Consider the following 18,841-nt stretch of genomic DNA (forward strand, 5'->3'; position numbering starts at 1 on the left):
GTTACAAAATTTTGAGACACTACTGACTCAAAATCAACGCATGTCTCAACTTGCAAGTAATGATATGGTAGACTACTCCACTCTAAATTCGTCACCATTTAGGCTTAATGGTTGCTTGCTTCTAGATAAGAATGATGTTAGAAAAAAAATCTGGTTTGAAAATTATTTTCTTGCACAATAGAAAATTAAAATTTTGAAAACCGATCTAGTTGTGATATTTATAACAATAAACCTTTACAGAAATTGAATATGTGTTTTCGGCTAGACGGATCCTTGTTCTTCTCGGCTTTTAACCAAATGACCTTCTCCGTTATTCAAGTACCACAAACTACTTTGAGTATGGGCTCGAACGAATTCGAATCAAACAAAAAACAAGAAATTATTTACTTTACTTTTAGTGGGAAAATAAATCTCACTTCAATAAAAACAGGAAGGATTGTTATTCGGGAAAGTAGAATTTATACTTAGAAAAAAATTCTCACTATTTTCCGGTAGAATAACAATATTTCAAAGTTATACGTATAGCCTTACCAGGGCCATCTATTTATAGAGAGAAGAAGTGAAACCCTTGTTGAATTAGTATAAATCTATTTCAATAGAAAAACAAAATCCTAATCTAACTAGGATTAGAGGGCGGCAACCCTAGTTAATTATACTAGGGTTTGTCATCCCTAGTATTAACATAGGGGCTTTTAGGCCTCTCCCGTATTGTGTCCAATTATAAGTACTTCTTGGACTTTTAACCAGTACTTTATAATTCAACCCAACCCAATACATTTTTTTTCTATTTCTTAAAATAAAATTAAATTTCTAATTAAATAATTTTATCAACTCGATTCTAATTTCATTAAAATCATGATAACTTTACTGTAAAATAATTTATGAGAAGATATTTTTAATATTTATACATTCAATGGATTCACAATGACCAATTAATTAATTCTATTTTCAAACTTCAATTATTCAATTAATAATTTAAAAAACCATAAATTAATTTTTCAGGTCATTTAAATTTAGAGAAAACCACATTTATTTCCAAATGTTTCTCATTTCTCTAACTTTACCATTTCTATCCATTTTTGTACATTTGATCTAACATTCAATTCATTTCTAGTTTCAACGAGCTAGTGAAGAGACTGATTGGACATATGTGATTAGGGTTCAAATTATTTATAATTAAGTTCTAGCTTTTCTCTTATAAATTATAAACTCATTTAGTTACGAAGTCATTCCACTATAGTATTATGATTGAGCTCTCCCTAATGACATACTATTAAGAAAGCTACTCAATCAATGTTCATCCAATAACCTTGTCATAAGTATGTTACCCTCATAGGATATCATTAATCTCTTTGAGATAAATCCGCTCTCCCAAATATGGATCCTATTTTATCTCATGGTAATCATTACATCTTCCTTAATGAAAAGTCAATTACTATCAAATAATAATCAAGTCATCCATTACAAAGACGAACGATCCATGGCAATGTTTACTTTTAATCTATCATGTAATGCCAATTGGAGGATATTATTTACCCGTGTCTTGAGCTATGAATTTCACAATTTTGAATGATGCTACATATTGTAGAAGTCGTATACCCAATACACCAACTTTCAGTTCCTTATCTATTTGAACTCAGGCTTTTACTTACATTAAATTTTATGAGTCACGCATACATAGTCCATCATCCACTCATGTAACATCTCTAACCAAATCCGTCGCCAGATTAGTGTTATGAAGCATTACCGATTAAAACACAGTTCAGAACAATTATTCAATACAATTCAATCACAAAGTAATATAATCTCATTTACAAATTTTTTTACAAGTCAAATTCGTATATTTGAAACACTTAGTCAACCAAAATCAATCATACTTTTCTAGTCATTTCATATATATGAATCATGCTTAATATTCAACTATATCAATATCATTTATCTAATCAAATTACTAACCAACCAACAATCATCAAAATCATAGTGCACGTGCTTCATAAATACAAAGTTCGAACCATGTGACCATCAATTACATGGCATTCGAATACCTAAATCATAATCAAACATAATTCATCTCATAAACTGAGCATACATTAAGACATCCTTTAGTATAATTTCATGCCATTAACTAAATACTAAACATACCAATTCCACCATTCAATGTTAAGCTAAACATAATATTTCATAACCTAATACAAACATCAACATGTCACTTATAACTATATATATAACCAATGAAACATACCTAAAACATAGTCATTAGTCACCATTTAGAATCGTACCTAAATAAACAATACACAATCAATATATATATTCATCATATAACCTATAGGAACATACATCGTAAGTCAAAAAAAAAAATACATCCATCATTTACCTCATTACTCAAACCAAATTATTTGACCATTCACCACACAAGATATACCATATAACATACTTCCAAAAAGAGCTAATTACATGGCCCAATATACACGCACATTAGCATCATTATCAAGTCATTTTCGCATGGCGATATATATACAGATCAAAATGAACCATATCGAAATTAACCTATACATGTCATACGTCAAAGGTACAAACTCTTAAAGTACCGAAATAGCGATCGACAGTGTGATAATGTTCCTTGATGATCCCCGAACTCGAGCTAGCTTTATATATCTATAAAACAGAAAAAAAATTCACAAAGTAAGCTTTGAAAGCTTAGTACGTCATAAGAAATAATTCATCACAAGAACATATATAATTCAATTCGAAATAGGCCAAATTTAGCTAATCTCATATACATATACAGTTATTTTTCTCATAGAATCCAAATTACCACATTAAGTAACTTCACTTACCTTTTTTTTAATGAACATATAAACCTCATACGTATCTGAATCATTTAGCTCAATTTCACATTCGGACTCGTTTTAACATTTCCTATTGAACCATTCGAAATCGTTAAGGATACTCGGAAACACATATATCACATACAATGCCATACCCCAAATATGGTCTTACATGTTATCACATATCGATGGCTCTATCCCAGACAGGGTCTTACACGAATCATATACGGTGCCAATGTCCTAGACATGGTCTTACACATAATCTCATATCGATGTCAATGTCCCAGACATGGTCCTACACGAAACCACACCTCGAAAGTCCTAACATCATGACATACGTATCCTATACTATTCCTGTGGTTCATACGGGCTTTCGGACGTCGTAATTCAATCAATTCAAGCTCGAAACAAGTCATCCCATGCTCAGTTCAATTCGGAAACATATATATTTGTATATACAATTTAATTGAAGAACATTTATTTACTTATGAACTTACCTCGTTCGGAAACGAATGGATCGGAACGACTATTCGACAACTTTCGAGTTTTCCCGATCTAACTCTGATTTCTTTCTTTCTTGATCTAAATCAATTAAAATTTAAATTATTTAATCACATATCCATTTAACTTCATCCAAAAACACATAAATAGGAATTTTTCACGTTAGCCCCTAAAATTTCACATTTTTTCAATTTAGTCCCTATTTCAAAACAATACAAAATACACATAATTTCATTAAACCCATGCTTGGTCGAATCTTCCCTAGGTCCCTAGCAGCCCATTAATTCCATTTATTTCACATTTCAACTCCTTAATTTGCAAATTTCACAAATAAATCCCTAATTTAGATTTTCATCAAAAATCACTTTATAAAATATGAAAAATCTAACATCAAATATTCACATTTCATCATTAAACATCAAAGACCACATAAAATCCTCAATGTAAACTATCGAAATCTTTAACAATTTTGAAATCGAAGACCTAGGCTAACTAGTTCTAGCTGCAACGATCACAGAAACGTAGAAATCATTAAAAACGAAGTTAAAACCGTACCTATTTGAGAAAAAAAACCATGGCCAAATTTCAAGCTCTTCAATGGCTATTTTAAATCCTATTTTTGATTTTAAATGGATGGAAGATGATGATATTTGGCTTTGTTTTATTTATTATTAAGTTAATTACCTATTTACCCTTTTACCCTTTAAAAACATTAATAATAACACCAATTGTCACTTCACTATCATCCACTATCTCATAAATGGAATATTTACTACATAAGGACCTTCACTTTTAAGTTCTATAGCTATTTGATACCTTTAGCTTATAGAACACAACTTTTATGCTTTACGCGATTTAGTCATTTTTACCGAATTAAACACTTAAACGAGAAAATTTATTTACGAAAATTTCACACAACTCTAATATCATTATTTAAATATTAAAATAAAAAAAAATAAATTTTAAAACCTTAGATTTGTGGTTCCAAAACCACTGTTCCGGTTTAGCAAAAATTTGGCTGTTACAACTCAAGATTAAGGTATGTTACAATTTAAATATCACAAGTGAATAAATCCATAAATGGATTCATAATATATTCTTCTTGGGTCCAATCCGATGTAATGTTATTCTAGTCAGTCACATCTATGTCTCTATCTTTTGAGAGTTATCCGCTTCAATGCCTAAAACAAGGCATCTCCCCAATTGGATTTGATATGCGACATACTAATCTTTCAATCAGTTTACTAATTTTCAATTAGACTAAGGAAATGTGTAGGTTTGTCTACTAATATAAGGACATGTTTAGGTTCATCTACCAATATAAGTTGTCTTTTTGTATTACGATCCGACCACGTCATACCACTTTGTATTAGTTTAAACATTAGACAACCAATGAGCCAAGATTTTTCTTTATTTTGCTTTACATGCAAAAACCACATGGAGACAATATACAAAGGATATTAATGTAATTCATGAATAATTTTATTAACCAATTTGTTCGAAAAAAATTACGAGTGTAAATAGACAAAAATATTACACTTAGGGCATTAGATCCAACAGATGACTCCATAACTAATTATTAAATGAGTTTTCTTTCTTTACCTATCATATTTTTAGTTCTTTTTTATTTTTTTTATTTTGTTGTATAGATCATGCCTTTCTCACATTGAGAACAATGTGGTTTTAAGTTTAGGAAAAGAAGTACACTTTCATTGTTTTTTAATTACTTAAGCTGCTTGTTTTCAAGTGTCTTTTTTTGTTATTTTCATTCGCTTTTGATTGTTTAAAGTTAGGATATTTTTAGTGAATAAAAGAAAAATATGTAAGAAAAAAGAGAAATCAACTAGTTTTAATTCGATGATGATACACCATGCCATGTTTTAAGATTAAGAGATAGTTTTGCATTATTCAAGTTTTATATTATTTTTCTACAATTGATTTCCCTAAAACTTTGGGCACTTATTCAAATTAGTAGTTAGCTAGAGATTGATTACATGTGTGTAAATGGTATTAAAATTGAACCTAGAATCTGTCTTGAGGTGAAATTTAATCGAAGGAATGATTTAAGCTATCTTTGGATCATTTGAGATTTCAAGCTAACGTTACATATATAAATATCCTCAGTGCTCATGATTTGAACATTTATAGGCCCTTTTCTTTGTTTATTCACCTATTTGTTTAAATGTTTGATTTATAGCCTAGGCAAATTAAGGCTTAGTGCTTAACCCTTCTCAGTCCCTTTTTTTTTACTTTAAGTATTCAGTGCTTGAATAGATTCATTATTTTAGCTTAAAGTGTCAATTGGACTAGCTAGAGACATGAATATGGATTTTTGTGTGTGTGTGTGAAAGATGATAAAACATGATTTTTACTTTTCCTTTGTAATTTTTTTCTATTTTATTTCATTTGATTATGTATATTCATTCCATTAAAAAGAGGGAAAAGAATAAAAAGTACAAAATAAAAGAGAAATAGAAGTGAAAGCACATATTATTATTAGAAAATCAAAAGTAAACAGTTTCATTGTGTCTTTAGATGAATGTTTCTTTTATTTAGTTAGTTTCTTTTGAAAATTCATTTTAGTTGTTTCGTTTGTATATCATGCTTTATTTTAAAGGTTGGAGAGATAAAGAAGTAAGTGAAAAAAGGGTGGAGTCGAAAATGAATTGAGTGCTTAATTTAAGGAAGTTGGAGAATGACAATTTTAGTTGATATTCATCCATGAGTAACTAGTGCTTAAGATTTCAGCCTAAATCAAAGTTTTATACATACTTTAGCTTGAGCCAATTTTACAAGCCAAGTGAAGTGCTATTGATCTTTAACTAAGTTTTATCCTACATTAATGGAGACAGATTGAACGACAAGCTTATAGGACTTTTTATTTGGCATAAATGTTGAAAATACCCTCAATGTTTTTGGGTTTGAGCCCTTAACCTTTTTTTAGGATTGACACATTCAATGTTACGATTTTTCAGAAATCAGACCAATTTTAACAGAAAATGTGAGTTGATCGCCAATCAAATTACAGGTCTACTAAGTAGCCTATGTGGCGTGTCACATAAGCACAAGGTGACGTTATCTATAAACAAAATTGTTAACCATTTTTTTCATTTTGTTTCAATCTTCTTCTTTCTTCTCCTCTTTCTCTCTTCCCCTCTAACTACTGTCACCATTATGTCCAACCTCCACCGCCGCCCCTTTCCTTCTCACTCCTCACTGTTCCAACCCCCACTACCTTTCCCTTCCCTTTCACTCCCCACCTTTGTAAAAAGCAAAAGGAGGACTAATTGTTGTAACCCCTTTTAAGGTTTTGGTTTTCTTTTAAATTAATAAAAAATCAAAAAAATCAAACGTTGCTTTGTTTGGTTTAAGGTTGCTTGCTCTCTATATACTTGATACCCTTCTTTACTTTTCAATTAATCTATCCATTTATTGTTTCACCTTCTCTAATTTTCTCAGGAACCAAACAGGGGAAATTTGGGTTCTTGTTCTGAAAATTTCATGACTTTCAATAATGATAACAATGATGATGAGGGATGAGAAGTTGAGAATTTTACTTACCTTTCTAGGGTTATTGGTTGTTGTTTTTCTCAAATGGGTTGGCCCTTTTTTCATGGATAAGGTTAGTACCTTTTTTTCATTTCCAGTTTCATGCCTTTGTTGCATTGCTCTGTTTATGATCTATGTGGATTGTTAATGGTTAGGTTTATTCTGGGTTTTCTTTCTTTTCCTCAAATTTTGTCAATAGGATGAAAGATAGGTGCACACACAAAAAGCTTGTTCCGATGGCAGTTGATAAGGTAATGGAAGTGAAAGGGTTTCCTAGTAGGTGGAAGATGATAATTTTGGAACTGGAACGACTCCCTTCATGCTTATTGAACTTGTTGACCCATTCTTGCTTTTCGAAAAATGCTCTTTGTAAGTAACAATTGCATGTTGTTTCGAAGACATTGAAGGAAGTTATTGAATTGGTGGATTTGTGCTTGAAAGAGAAGTATGAGGGGAAGCTTAAGAAGATTGAAACAAAATAATAATAAAAATGTTAAACAATTTTGTTTCTAAATGATGTCACCTCGTGCTTATGTGACATGCCACATAGACTACTTAGTTGACCTCCAGTTTGACTGACGGTCAACTAACGTTTATCATTAAAATTGAGTTAATTTCTGAAAAATCATGACGTTGAAAGTGTTAATCTAAAAAAAAGAGATTAAGGGTTCAAACCCAAAAACCTATAAATGTTGAGGATATTTTCAAAAATTATGCCTTTTTTTTTATAACATTTACCTCATTGTAATGTTGCTCAACTTAATTACTAAATTTGAAATGTTTACACATCGAAGCTATCAATTGTAAGAGAAAATTTAAAATTTTGAAACTGCTTAACTTAATTTTGATATGAGAGGCTTAAGGTAATTCCTAAAAGCATTAAGGACCAACAAATTTAAGATGCTCTAAGGTTTCATTTGGTTTTAAGAAATTGAAGTTGTTATTTTCTTGGAAAACTAAAAATATTGAATAAAACGTTGGAAATTTTAAAAATAATTTTTAGAAAATAAAAATATGTAAAAATTAGAAAATAAAAAAAATTATATTTATTGTTTTCACTAAAAAAAGCTACGTAAAACTAAAAATGATGAAAACAATAATTTTTAACTTTAAATAAACTGATTCTAGTTCAAACTCGTATAAATATACACAAAAAAATTCTAACAATTTTTAAATATTAAAATTTTCATATATCGATTATAGAAAAATAGTTAGCAGAAGTGTTCTCATTATCGAAAACATTTTTTATATTTTTATTTATCAAATATATTTTTTAAATTTTTAAAAAATTGAAAATGAATTATTTTTTTTTCAAAAATCAGATAGAGCCTAAGTTTGGGATGTGATCTAATAGTTTGGACTTTAGCACTAATGATTGTTGTCGGATAATGTCATCATATCCTATGTGTTTGACATTTTAAAAGAACACATTTGAAAAATAATTAAAAAAAATAACAGCATTTAGGGAAAAATATGAACAATAATCCATTAAAAATCTCTTGATTCAATGCTAGCACTTACAAATTTTCATTCATCTTAGGACCTATTTTAAGTTTTGGTTGGACTGACATATGAGGAGGATGTAATTAACTGGAAAACATAAAATAAATAAAATATCACATGGAATTGATATGAGAATGGATTGTTGGTTCACCCCATTTGAATGAATGTTCCATTTTATAGTGCAATGATAGCATTCCTTTTTCATTTGATTTAGGCATTCCCAATCTGACTTTGCTTTTCTCAAGTTAGATTTGGCTTGCCATCTTCATATTTACAATCGCTTATGCATCTCACATATGTGGGTAAAGTTACTATGGAGGTGCTTGTATTAAAGGCTGTTTGCTTTACCTAATTTTAGATTACATTTCATAATAAGATTTTGGGAATGCAACATTATGGGTGGAATGTGAGATTATCTTGTTTTGTTCATTTGGCTGTAATGTAATATTTAGGTGTTTGGTTGATGAAATGTAAGATTACCTATAACAACATTTTATTTAATTGTCATTGTTATAGATTTTTTTTAAAAAAAATAAGTTTAATTTCTTTAATTTTTTAAGTCCCAATTTCCAAAATTTTTTGATAAATTGTTTCAATCTTTTTTTATTACAATTTATATATATTAATTAGTAAATATATTGTGTTGAAATAAATTTATAAATCATAATTGTAATAATTTATGAAAAATGATTGCAACACCAACCATAACTAATATATTAATAAAAAATTATTAAATAAAATATAATGATTAAAATTGTATTGTATGATATCTACTTGTTCACTATTGCCAATTGAGTCTTAACTCGACTAGCATTGGCATTGTTGCCAGTGCAGGATGACATGGGTTGGAGTGTGCTAAAACACATTCTCCTCTTATTTAAGAGTTGGGGAGGGACTATGGGTAGTTCTAGCAATTGTATAAAAAAAGTAGATATGATAAAAACTTATAATGATATTGATGTTAAAAAAAAGACTTGTACACTATTAAGAAAAAATATTTTTTTAATTAGTCTTAACCTTTATTTAAGAGAAAAAACTAAATTGATTAGAATGATAAAAAAAATAAAGGGCAAATTGGTCTAAAATTTAATATTACACTCATAATCTAAGATTATCTAAGGAATGGACCGTAATAAGATGACATAGTATATTACGAGATAACCGAAAATTTGAAATTCAAACACCATAATCTCATTCCAAAGTGTATCATTATAGGTCGTAATGTTACATTCAACGAACCAAACACCTCCTAAGTGTCATATTGCATTTTGCTTCTTCTACTCGAAAAAAAAGAGAGTAAATGTCCCTGTACAATAGATCAAAAAGTAAATTGGTCATTTTTGTTAAAATTTTCATCCATTTCTATTGTTAATAACTGGCATAACTGACAGAATAACCAAATAGTGACATGTGTTGTGCCACTTATACCTTATGTTGACGTACAGATGCTAGTTTTTATCAATGGAAATAGATGAAATTTTTAACAGAAGGACAAATTTACTCTTTGATCTAATGTATGTGACTAATTTGCTTATTTTTTTAGTAAATAAGACAAAATGTAATCCGATTCATAATATAAGTACCTCAATAATATTTTTAGAGATGAGTGCTTATTTTTATCAATTTTCTTGCTTTCTTTAAATAGTAATAAATTTTAATAATGTACAGAAAAGACAGTATTAATTATAGGTAGAAATTTGCAAGATCAAAATTTAAGGAAAAAAAAAAAGAAGAAGAAAGAAGATGACATATGAAAGAACTTGAGATCTTCATCATGTGATATCACCGTCTTTTATTTCTATTAAGGTAACTTAACAAACGGTGATCCGACTATTCTCGTGTTATTATTTTGGTTATTTAATTTTAACTTTTTTTAATTTAGATATTAACGTTTGAATTCATTCTTGTTTTTCCAGAGTTAAATTAATAAAAAAAATTTCTAACTAGTATAATAACACATTTAGTCCTTAATATTTACATATTTTATCAATTTGATCCTAATTCTAAATAATTTAATAAATTTAACCATTTACATTTATAAATTCTATCAATTTGACTCTCAAACTTCCTAACCAAAACTTTCAACTTTTAAAACAGAGGCGTTTGACATCTATAAATTTGTAAAATGCCCAAAAAAAAAAAACAAGAAACACATAATCTAGCCCGTGCAATTTATCCTAATAGTTGGATATATAATTAATTGATACACGAATTTGATTATATAAATCAATTAAAAATATATTTGTATGATTTTGTATAAATTTTATAATTGATATTATATTTAAGTTTAAATCATTTTATATATTTTGTAATTCAATATCTTATTTGATAAAATTAATGTATTAAATCATTATTATATATGATATATATAATTTCCTAGATTAAATATATATGAAAAAACGTTTATAAAATCCATTAATTTTTTATTTATGAAATCTATTTATAATAAACATTTTTTTATAAAAGTCTTTATAAAATTTGTTTAATTTTTTAAGAAACTGTTTTAATTTTTTTTAAAAGTTTAATTTTTATTAATAAATATTTTTGTTTTACATAGGTTAAATTTAAATTCAAGCATTCACTTAAAAATTTAAATTATTTTAAATTTATTAATTGTTGGATGGCTACCAATGTAATTATTCTAAAAAAACACTTAGAAACCATATCTATAAACTACAAAATGATTAAATATATTTTGATTAATAGTCGCATATTTAGCCCATGCATTGCATGAGTATATTTTATTGTACGGGATATAAAAGGGTGTCTTTGTTTTCTTGAGATATCCCTTGTATTGCTTACGAATCATATGGATTAAATGATAAAAAAAATTTAATATCTAAAATTTTGAATTTGAGCGTTGTAAATTAGAAAAAGAAAATGTTTTATTGGGTTACTTTGATACCAAAATAGAGCCTCTTACCATTTGTTTTATTGGACAAGTGTTTTTTTTTTTTGGTAGGGGGTGGTTTACAAATTTATTGATGTAGAGTTTCTCTCTTTTAAAAGTTGAAATTTTTTATTAAAAGTTTTGAGAATCAAAATTTGTAAATTTGTTAATGTAAAAAGGTTAAATTTATTGAATTATTTAAAATTAGGATCAAATTGATAGAAAACATAAGTATTAAGGATTAAATGTTTTATTATAACAATTACAATAAGATTTTTCTGCAGGTACCATACCAAGTTAAAAAAAAAGGGTTGAACTGTTACACCAAAAACTTACTCATCTTAATCTCCACCTTCGACACGTGAATTCTGAAACTAACACCATTTTTCATTCTTTTCAGTACTGTCCAATGCAACTCCAACATTCAATATATCATCATAGCTCCCCTGCTATACTTGATAAACAAGGGGATTTTTTACGCCACACAGATGGCAATGATTATGAAGCTTATACATTTGATTCTCCACCCAAAGTTGGGTTATTTTCAAAAGATATGCTTCAACAACAGAGCTTATCCATGCCTGAATATGACAACTCAATAACTTGATGTAAACTTTTTATTACCATAAATCAAAAGCAGAGACATTGTAAGTTAGAGCATATACAGCAATTAACTACGAAGCAAGGAAAAGCTCCAATTGGGATTCATTTTCTTGATCAATCACATCAAGGAAAACCGGATCAACGGTAACATGACACTCCACGTGGACTTTAAACCTATGTTCCCACCATAACATCTTAGCGGTGCCGCTAATCTCCACCTTAGCATCCAGCGCCATCTCTCTTTTGGCCACGTCCGCGAAAAACTTACCCGCGTGGTGAGCCAACTCTACCCCGTCCAGACGAGCCGGTAGCTCCAAGACCCGGCAAGAGCGGGGCGGTTGGGACCCGGCTTTGACATGAGCTTCCCCAAGGAAGGAGCCGTCGTAGAAGATGGACATGGTGGTGGAAGAGTAATGGATGGGGGTGATGTTGGGGTTGGTGACGTGGACGGTGAGGGTTAGGTCGGCGTTGATGTTGGAGAGGTTGATCTTGAAGGAAGTGAGTTTGATGGAGATGAGGTGGAAAGTTGGGTCTTTGGGTTTGGCACTGATGAGAGCAGCGGCCGCCGTGGCCGAGGCTGCTCCGATTAACGCGGAGGTCCAACTCCAATTTACCTTTTTAGCCGTGGGTTGTGGCGCAAGCTCCATTGATTGGAGTGAGGGATTGGGGAAGGTACAGGGCGATGGATGTGCGTGAGGTGAAATGACGTAATTATCCACACAAAGGTTGGCTGGCTTTTCTTATTTATCAGGGTCTTGGATTTTCATGAGGAGATGGAATCAAGTTCCGCAATTATCTCATCGATCCTGGAGTTTTTAATTGAATCTTTTGTAATTTAAATTTAATTTATTAGTAGTAAATCTAAATATTTATTAAATTTATATATAATTTTTTGGTTATTGATTGAAATTTTGGAAAATGTTACAACATTATTTAGTTATAAATTTTAATTGAATCTGTCGTGTGACCAGGTCGTGTGACAGAACTTAGACCGTGTGGCTCATAAACATAGTCATGTGGTCAAATCATGTACAAATCGAAATATGGGTCACACGGTCGTGTTCCAACCAATGTTTCCGCCCGTGTAAGTATTCGAAATAAGGTCACACGGCCTTGTCGCAAACTGTGTGTATATTCGAAGTAAGGTCATACGACCATGTAACAGCCTGATGCCATGTGGAAAAACCTGCACATAAAATCAATAAGACACATGGCTGTGTTATGAAGTGCCTAACTAATATCATACACATTATACAATATCTTTACAACTATGCAATTTAACACATTTTCATTAATAATCATTCAATCATTTGATTCCAATTCAAATTCACATCTCAATAATAACATTTCAAAAGGCTAACTCACCTTATACATAAATATACTTTACCAAATGATGCAATGTACAAAAGCAACATTTTAAATAGTTTGGATTATAGAAATACAAATTGTAAACTCCGAGCTATTCGTCAACGACATTGTCTTTTCTTTTCTTTTTTCGAGGAATCTGGGTCGATGTTAGCTACAGAATTAAACAAACAATACATTTCATTAATACACAAACAATTTCACATTCAATTGCTAATTTATATAACTTTTGCACTTTAATCAATCTAGTCCTTAAATCGGGACTAGCCTAACTTCCACATTTAACCTCAAATTTTTAGACAAATTTCACTATAAGTCAAATTTAACTCTCTATTTCTTATTTCTACCCCTAAACTTCAAAATTTTCACAATTTGATCTCTATTCCCCAAAATCAACAATTAATTTCACAATTTAGTCATTTTTCACTTCTAACCTAAAAATCTATCAAATTAGTCCCTAAAGTTTTAACTACTCAACAATGGTAACATCTGAAATCTTAAGCAGTACTAAAAAATAGGACATGGGTTATCTAACTCATAATATCGAGATTCCAAAAACATAAAAATTACAAAAAAATGGACTAAATTGACTAACTAATTCAACCTTAAAAAATCAAAACCCTAAGTCATTTCTCCCATGTTCTTATTCCCATCTTTGACATGCAAGAAAATGGAAAAATGCTAAGTTGTTCCTCTTTCTCCCCACTATGCTACTTGTTTTCATTTTATTTTTATTTCATTTACTCATTATTATAACTAAGTATTATAATATAATATTTATTACATATACTACAAAACATAACCAGCCATCATTAAAACAGATCAATAATGATATATTTATTTTACGAGTCCTAGATATTCAATTTCTATTTACAATTTCTTTAAAAATCTTACTTTATTAACTTACACGATTTAGTCCTTGTACTCCAATTAAACACTATTTCGTCAAATTTACCTATCCGAAAATTCAATTCACTTCTAAGATATCTTTGAAAATATTTAATAAAAATATTTACGAGTCAGTTTTACGAAAACGGAGTCCTGTAACCATACTTTCTATTACCACTGACTTTTGGGTTGTTACATCCATGCCATCATGTCCTCATTTCGTGGAGATTTGCAATAATGCTGGAACTAGTGGTGATCTCATGGTGAAACAATTGGTCCGGTCACTAAAAGGAAATGTCTTCGACTGATACACTAACCTTGATCCTAGAACAATTGACAATTGGGAACAACTTAAATGTGAATTTCTCAACAGATTCTACAGCACTTGTCGCATTGTAAGCATGATTGAACTTACTATCGCACAACAGTAGAAAGATGAACCAGTCATTGACTACATCTATAGTTGGAGGAATCTAAATTTGAACTGCAAGGAAAGATTGTCAGAATCTTTAGCCCTCGACATATGTATCCATGAAATGAACTGCGATTACGCTACATTCTTCTAAGCATTAAGCCAAAAACCTTTGAAGAGTTAGCCACTCAAGCTCGTGATAGGAAGTTGAGTAAGGCAATTTCTGGAAATCTAGAGCCTTCATTCCAAGATCCGAAAAAGGACAATAAGAAGAAACTCACAAAAGGGGACAAAGTAAGCAATCTATAGCTATAAACCCTAAGCCTCTCAAAGTGTCTTTGAAATCCAAGCAATCTTCTTAATCTCAAGACAAAAGCAATCTTCCCATTAGGTGGTTTCTCATTGCCACCATTCTTATCATTTTCACCATTACCATTTTTATCTTATTTTTCCTTATGGTCTCTTCTACTATTGCCTATCTCTTTAGGCTTAGAATACTAGAACTTGTCTTTTCTTGGGCCAAGCTCGACAAAAGACTCCGCCTCGACCATGGCTTTGGTAAACTCTTTGACCCCTAGCCGATACAGCTCTTGTTTTGCCCAAGGCTTCAAAACTCATCCTTGAACTGGTAAAATGGCTCATTCTCACTCAAATCAAAGATTTGGAGTAACAACTCAATGAACTCCCAAACAGTGCCTTATTGCATAAGCCGGTGCAACTTATCCCGAGCCTTTTCCTCGACATATTATGGGCAAAACTACTTCCTAAATTCATCCTAAAACTCCACCAAAATCTCAATAGTGGTATCGCTTCGTCTCTCATCAGTGAACCTACGATGCCACCATAAAAGAGCGAAATAAATAAAATATCTGTAACACCCTAAACTCGATCTAAACGTTATGACCGAATCTGGTGATGTCACATTGTAACACCCCTTACCCGTATTCGACACCGGAATAAGGTACGAGGCATTACTAGAAGACAGACATTTGCATACGTATTAAACCGAGTTACAAAATTTCATCCGAATTAAAACTTTTAAATTATTAACCTGATTTTATAATTCTTTACAACATATCCTTGAAATATTATATTCATAACAAATAGGGCCTATGAGACCTGATATTTACTCATGTAATTCAAAGTTTCATTTCTATTTCATTCAATTTACAATTTCTCATGTTCACAATTCAAATCAATTTCTCAATCCAATATATATATTTCAATCATCTAAGAATATAATTCAAGTTACACGAACTTACCAGGCTAAATTGCAGAAATACTAAAATTTAGGGATATTTTGGTAATTTTCTATTTTCCTCGAATTTCCACCCAATCTTAATATAAATTAATATTTCATTCAATTTATTAATTTAAATAATAAAACAATTCATTTCATGCAATTTGGTCACTTTTTGACATTTTTACCAATTTACCCTTAAATATTACTTTTATTCAATTTAGTCCTTGAACCTAAAACATGCAAATTGGTCATTTTTAATAAGAACTCGTGCTAGTTGAATAATCATTTATTTTCCTCCTCCTCTCCATTCCACATCCTTAATGTATAATATGCTTATATGTAACATTATCTGTAATTCCACCATTTATTTATATATTAATTCAAAGCTGTCCACTTGAGATATAGTCACTAAATTATTTATATCTTGAGATACGAAACTCCAAATTAAGATCTTCTAAATTCCTATGAAACTAGACTCACATATATTCTTACCATAAGATTTTTATAATTTTTGGTTTAGCCAATAAGTACAGTTTATTCTTTAAAGTTTCCCCTGTTTCACTGTTTGACAGTTTCGACCCCTCTTCATTAAAAATTAATTATCTCTATGTACAGAATTTGGATGATGTTTCTGTTTTTTTTTTTCTATTGAAAATATACTCATTCAAGATTTTAGACATATAAATTTAAGCCTCTAATTATTTTTATTCAATTTTTGATGATTTTCCAAAGTCAGAATAGGGGAACCCAAATTCATTCTGACCTTCTCTCTCAAAATTTATTATATCTCATTATTTACAATTCCATTACTTACACCGTTTCTTCTATGAGAAACTAGACTTAATAAGCTTTAAGCACATTTTTTTTCATCCTCTAATTCAATTTTCACAATTTATGGTGATTTTTCAAAGTTAACCTACTACTGCTGTCCAAAACTGTTTTAGTGCAAGATGTTGATTACTAAGTTTATAACTCCTTAATTCCCTTTCTTTATAATATTTCCCATCATTTTCACTTATTTCCCTTCACTAATATATCAAGAACATAAGACTTTATTTAAGAAAACTCTACTATAACATCATTTCCATGCTTTTTCAACAATAACAAACTTAAAAATATATTGAAATCTTGATGTTCTTACCTTGTGCTATTGATTTCAATCTTTAACTTGATTTTCTCTCTCCTCCAGCTTCTATTTCTTGAATCTAACTTGACATTCTGGCTCCCCATTGTCTCCTTATTATTTTTCTCTCTTGGAAGCTATGGAAATTCTTTTGATTTCTATGTGAAAATAGTGAATTTTTGGTGAAAGGACCAAATTGTAAAGAAAGCAAAACTTTCTTTCTTCTCTTCTCTTCTAACATTGGTTGCATGAAAAGATGATAATTTTTTCATCATCTTTCCTCCCTTTTATATTAATCATTTAATAATAAAATAATACTAAAAATCTTAATAAAACATTAATTAAATAACATTTATCTAATTAATTAATTAAAAATATCACAAACATCATCATTACCTTCTAGAATTCTCTCTCTCTCTATTTGATCATTTTGCCCTTTATAATCTTTTGACATTCCATCCTTGAGTCATCACTTAATTTGGTAAGATTACAATTTAGTCCCTCAAAATTCTTCACCTTTTCAATTTGGTCCTATTCATCCATTTTCCTTAGTTTCTAGATTATTCCACCCTTAAAATATTTACACTATTGGTCTTTCAACTTTTTTGTATTTACACTTTAACCCCTCAAATTTTGAGTATTTACTCTTGGGCAACAAAACTTTTCTCACTTTTGCAATTTAATCCTTTCTTGAATTAATATTTCATAATATACTTCTCAATGTTGACATAACTCAATATTACCCTTTTTATCACTTTATTTCCTTATTTTACTATATCAAGGATATTATTTTACTTTCTTGCTGTATTAATTTTCTGAGTATTACAATATCTAGTAGTAGTATTTACCTTAGCATCTTCATCCTTGATGCCCACGGCATAAAAATATTGTTCCATCTTCCACAAGAAGTTGTTCACTTCCTTCGCGGACCTTGCCCCTTTAAACTTCTCTAGTTTGAGGACATCTATCTTGGGGTTTAGCATTGCACCCAACACCTATTTACCTACAATGGCTCTACACACAACGAGCTCTCCCTCAAGCTCCTCAATTTTCGTGTTCAAAGTCTTCTTCATGGCTTTAGTTTCCTCCAAAGCCACCACCGTGGGCTCGAGAGCATTGTCCCTTATTGTCAGCTTATCCATTGTGGAATTGAACACCCGTCACATTCAGACTGGAATCGAGAGTCTCGAACACAAATTCCCTTAGTTGCTCTTCCATCAAGTCCAACTCTGAAGTGCGTCCCTCAACTACCTCGAGTGCCTCTCTTACATCCCCTATGGATTCCTCTAAATTAACCACTCAATTTTCTGAAGCCAACACCATATCCCTCGACCAGCTAGTTTTTCTAACCCTCCTACGAGTCTCTATTGGCTCAATCTGATCGTCTACTCCTTTCGTTATCTCAATAGGGGCCTTCATACCTTATCTTGGATACCAATTATCACGGGGCTAGAACTTTAGGCTCACAATCCGTGTGACCTTAGGCGATTCCTTAGCTTCGAATCTACCTAAGTTGACCTTTCTCTCAAAAGATGAGAATTCTCAAGAAAAAATTTTCAATGCACCAAAAATAAAGTGGAAGCAACTTAAAGACAAAAAAGTAACGAGAGAACAAAAAAAACCACAGGAAAGTAATAGCATACCAAGTGTTTGAGTAAATGCTCTCAATAGTATTCAATTACTATCAATTGGATACAATGGGATGATTACAAATGAGGGGGAAGATTGAGCTCCTCCAGACCTAACGATACAATTTATTTTACATCGACGGTCAAGATTAAAGTCAATCTACAATTGAGATTCTTAAGGGATTTACACAATCCTCTAAGACTACAAAATCAAATCTTCTAATATTACAAATCTTTTAAGATTAGTTTTCATATTTACCATAGCAACCCTAATTTTCCTTAAGTGCTTCACTAGGCCCCAAAGCTTC

The 18,841-nt window shown here is 30.5% G+C and overlaps 1 protein-coding gene across 1 annotated transcript; it reads right to left on the reverse strand.

Annotated features, from left to right (window-relative positions):
* Positions 1-11,859: 11,859 nt before the first annotated feature.
* Positions 11,860-12,830, reverse strand: LOC107954130 (uncharacterized). The gene has a single exon (XM_016889602.2). The coding sequence runs from the start codon at positions 12,519-12,521 to the stop codon at positions 11,946-11,948; it is 576 nt and encodes a 191-aa protein (XP_016745091.1). The 5' UTR covers positions 12,522-12,830; the 3' UTR covers positions 11,860-11,945.
* Positions 12,831-18,841: the final 6,011 nt, after the last annotated feature.

This window comes from Gossypium hirsutum, chromosome D07 (assembly GCF_007990345.1).
Source record: "Gossypium hirsutum isolate 1008001.06 chromosome D07, Gossypium_hirsutum_v2.1, whole genome shotgun sequence".
Classification (NCBI taxonomy): domain Eukaryota; kingdom Viridiplantae; phylum Streptophyta; class Magnoliopsida; order Malvales; family Malvaceae; genus Gossypium; species Gossypium hirsutum.

Coding starts and splice junctions, on each gene's coding strand:
- LOC107954130 (XM_016889602.2), bottom strand. CDS start 12,521: ATGGAGCTTGCGCCACAACCCACGGCTAAAAAGGTAAATTGGAGTTGG.